Source organism: Plectropomus leopardus, unplaced genomic scaffold, assembly GCF_008729295.1.
Source record: "Plectropomus leopardus isolate mb unplaced genomic scaffold, YSFRI_Pleo_2.0 unplaced_scaffold13131, whole genome shotgun sequence".
In the NCBI taxonomy this organism is placed as follows: domain Eukaryota; kingdom Metazoa; phylum Chordata; class Actinopteri; order Perciformes; family Serranidae; genus Plectropomus; species Plectropomus leopardus.
This window is the reverse complement of record NW_024613983.1, coordinates 1-3,955: the sequence shown is the minus strand read 5'-3', so window position 1 is coordinate 3,955 and position 3,955 is coordinate 1. Positions and strand designations below refer to the sequence as shown.

Sequence of the window (3,955 nt, the reverse complement as noted above, 5' to 3'; positions counted from 1 at the left end):
GGACTCTCTGTTAGTGTTTTTGGGGGGATGCTCGGCTGCGTTTACACTCACCGCTTTGCAGAGTTCGCCGACCTCCGGACAAAACTCCCACCGGCAGCGTTCCTGTCGGGGTCAGGCCCTTCAGCTGTAACACGCTCTCATTCTCCTCTCTGTCGACACACACACAAAAACTCTGTCAGTGTCATCGATGATCCAAAAAGACAGGAAACTGATCACGATAGTTTTATTGATAAACAATCTACTTTTAAAGTAGAGAAGCTTCTGTTTCCATCTGAAGTTTATAATCGGTATTTTATGTGGTGTTCCACAAGGATCAACCCTTAGACCACTGCTTTTTCCCTCCGCAGCACGGATACTCAACTTGCTTTGCTAAAGGGGCCCTTTTGTCGCAGCGGCCTCAAATATGTTTCTAGGATTTCATTTATCTTTTTCTTTTTTTCAATGTAATTCTCTGCAATTTTTAAAGAAAACATGTTTTTTTTCCCCCATTTGTTTTTTGACCTGCAAACATGTTTCAAACAAAACTGTATTTTGTATGTATTTTACCAATGATTTTTAATGATAACATGGCTTCCAAATCATGTTTTCTTTGAACACTTTTACCATTTTTTTCTGTAAAAACATTTGGCCTGAATTGTGATGATTTTCTTTAAAAAACAAAAAACAAAAAAACAAAACTCTTTTGGCCTATCTCCTTACACATTTTTTGGCCAAAACATGTGCTCTTTAAAGGTTTTGGCCATTTCTGATGGTCCTTTAACACATCATGTGTTATTATACAGGTGAGTGAAACTGATTTCCATGACTTTTAAAAAACTTTTAGGGTAGATTTAGTTTTCTAAAAATTTTCCAGCACAGCACTGACTTCAAATGTCTAATCTCCAGAGCTCAGTGATTTGGCTCCTCAGTATTTTTCTGGGCTGTGATCCGGTGTTTTTTAAAAACTGGACAGGAGACGATTCAGATCTGATGAAGGTGTTTTTGGCTACTTTGGTCCTGTTGATGTGAGATCTGTCACAAACGCGTCCAAAAGAACTAACTGGAAACATTTTTAAAACTGTCAGGTTTTATGATAAGTTATTAAAGTTATGTGTGTGTCTGACTGAGTGTGTGTTTGGTTTTATATCTGCGAGCTGCAACTGAGCTGCCTTCAGGTGTGTGGGCGGCTTTTTGTATTTAATATACTCCTTTGTTACATGTTGCACTTTCGTATGAAGTACATCGCACTCTCGTATCAGTAAACAAAACTGCCTCACTGAGAACCAAATGTCCTCATCTGCTCACAGAGCGGCACTTTGATATTTCTAGACACACATTTAGATACAAATTTAACCTACTGTACAAATGAAACCACTAACTAACCCCATCTACTCAAATACTGCGCTTAACTCTTCGAGGCCTAAATAAATTACATTGATTCCTTTCAAAATAAAATGGGGAGAAGGCAACGAGCAACTAAACAAGACATTTTCTATGGTTAAAAAAGTCACAAAATTTACCAAAAAATATGCAAAAACAGCTGAAAATGAAAAATATATACAATTTTATTTCATATAGTAACACAATTTTAAATATTAAATCATATTTACAAATATAATTTTCAAGATATTTTGGATATTTTTTTATAATTATCCTCCCCTCCTAGTTATAACTCATTTTGAGCTTTTTTTTTGGTCACCTCTTACTAATTATGTTGCAGTTTGTAGGGCATTTTTCCCTATTTTTGACTTTTTTTTTTATTTAGTTTTTCTTTACTAATGTTGAGCTAATTTTCTTGTCTTCTTTTATTTATAATCATGCAGTTTGCGGGACATTGTTTTCTCTGTTTTTGATTTATTGCCAGGTTGGTCATTAGCTTTTCCCCCAAAAACAATTTGCTCAGATTTCAAATATTCAAACAGCTTGTGAAAGTCATCTGAATGCAGCACATCAAAACTGATGTCTGTCTAAAGGGTTAAGTACAAATTTGAGGCTCCTCTCCTTTTCTTTGAGTATTTCTGTTTCGTGATAATTTGTTATTTTACTTCACAACATTTCAGATGGAAATATTGCAATTTCTACAGCACTATGTGACAAAATGGAGGAGAAACTTCAGATAATGTGCCTGTGATTCTTTTCTGAGCCTTAAAATAACTTCTGAACAAGAGCGTTCATCATTAAAGGACAAATTATTCTGACACACTTCCACAGGATTAAAAGAGGACACGTGTAAATCAGGGAAAAAGTCATTAGCCTTAAACTGAAGTGGAGCAAGACTGAAGAAAAGATCTGTGGAGTCATTTTACAGCAGTGTGCCGTCACAAAGACAGCGTTTTCTCTCCACTTTTTCTTTTTCTTTTAAATAAGATAACCCCCAAAAAACGAATAAATCTTTCTTTCATGGCGAGGATAGAAGCATTAATTCACAATCAGCGAGAAAATACAACAAGCTCACACAGAAAAAGGACAAAACGGCAAAAAGTTTGAAGTGACTTTTTCCTCAGAATCAGGTTAAACTGAAGGTGACCTTTTATAAAAACATTTATTTTTAGGTAAAACTCAACCAAAAAAATGAGAGATGAAAACACACCTGAGCACCGAGAAGACACGAGCCATCTTTCCGATCGCCCGGATCTTATTTCTGATCACCTCCTTTCTGACGGCCGGAGCTCCACCTGAAAAAAATGACACGAGTCAAAAGAAAAGAAAAAAGTTAAAAGGTGAAATGAGGTGAAATGTGCAATTAGAGTCGAAATTCTTTACGCAGAGACATAAAACACATATTTAGATTAACTGTGACATGCACTTTCCAAGGTTATCATTATTGCTTCTGTTTGTTGCAAAAAAAGATGCTTTTTATAGGCGCAGAACTGAGAATCTTAGTGTTTTTCTTCAGTTTCAAAGTAAGCCAGTGTGACCTTTGACCTCCAAATTCTAATCCGTTCATCTGTTACTTAAAAGTGGACGTTTGTGCCAAATTTGAATGAATTCCCTTAAGGTGTTGCTGAGATATCGCGTTTACGAGAATGAGATGGACACAAGGTCACAGTGACCTCTGACCATCCAATCGTTATCTGTTAATTATGGAGTCCGAGTGGACGTTTGTGCCAAATTTAGAGAAGAAAATGTTGAGCTGTTCTTATGACAACACATTGACAAGAATGACACCAATACAAGGTAACAGTGACCTTGATCTTTGACAACCAAATTCTCATCAGTTTATTCTTGAGTCAAGTTTCAATGTCATTACTTAATAATTCGGGTGTCATCAAAATTTCCAAAATTTCTCACTCATAATTACGAGTTTGGAGGGCCGTTCATGTGTTGTAACTTGTAAGTCTGATATTTCAGAGGGACACGTAAAGGTAGCATTTAACATAGCGAGAGGACACGTGGATTCGGCTGGTGTCTCCACAGTGACGATGTCCAACAACAACAAGACGAGCTGTCTTCACTCGCACCTGCCTGACCACTTAACCACGACTTCACACTAAAAACATAAAGGTGACAAACTGACTGACGAGTGTCAGTCAGTTTGTCAGCAGGTCGTCCTCACGGCATTGAGGCACATTAAAACGAGCAGAAACACCCGTAAAGTCTTTAACTTGGTGAGTAACACTCTGAGGCGACGGAGCCGTGATGGTGTGATGAAGAAAAAGGTGTTACATCCTCTTACCCTCACACGTGTCGTCCCCTTCTGACATCAGCTCGTCGTCAGAGCAGATGTTCAACACGTTCACCAGCATCTCTGTCACTGTGTGAAAACACACCAGCGTCACACACGAGCTCACGTTACGACTGAACCAGACATCAAGACAATGAGGGCAGAAACACAGAAACACGCACAGGGTTCATTCTCAGAGCCCACAGCCGTTTATCCAAAACCAAAAGATACACATGCACCTTCAATCATTTAAGAATATTTAGGCTTTTATTGTGACGCAGCAACAGGAAACACATTGCACATAAAGTATAT

At 37.7% G+C, this 3,955-nt stretch overlaps 1 protein-coding gene across 1 annotated transcript; it reads right to left on the bottom strand.

The window, feature by feature from the left end:
- Positions 1–10: 10 nt before the first annotated feature.
- On the bottom strand, positions 11–3,777 carry LOC121963890 (serine/threonine-protein phosphatase 2B catalytic subunit beta isoform-like; the record flags this gene model as incomplete). The annotated part of the gene is made up of 3 exons (XM_042514127.1): positions 11–149; positions 2,570–2,654; positions 3,656–3,777. Coding segments are annotated over 3 exons (346 nt in total), but the record flags the coding sequence as incomplete, so codon positions are not given.
- Between the last annotated feature and the right edge of the window lie 178 nt (positions 3,778–3,955).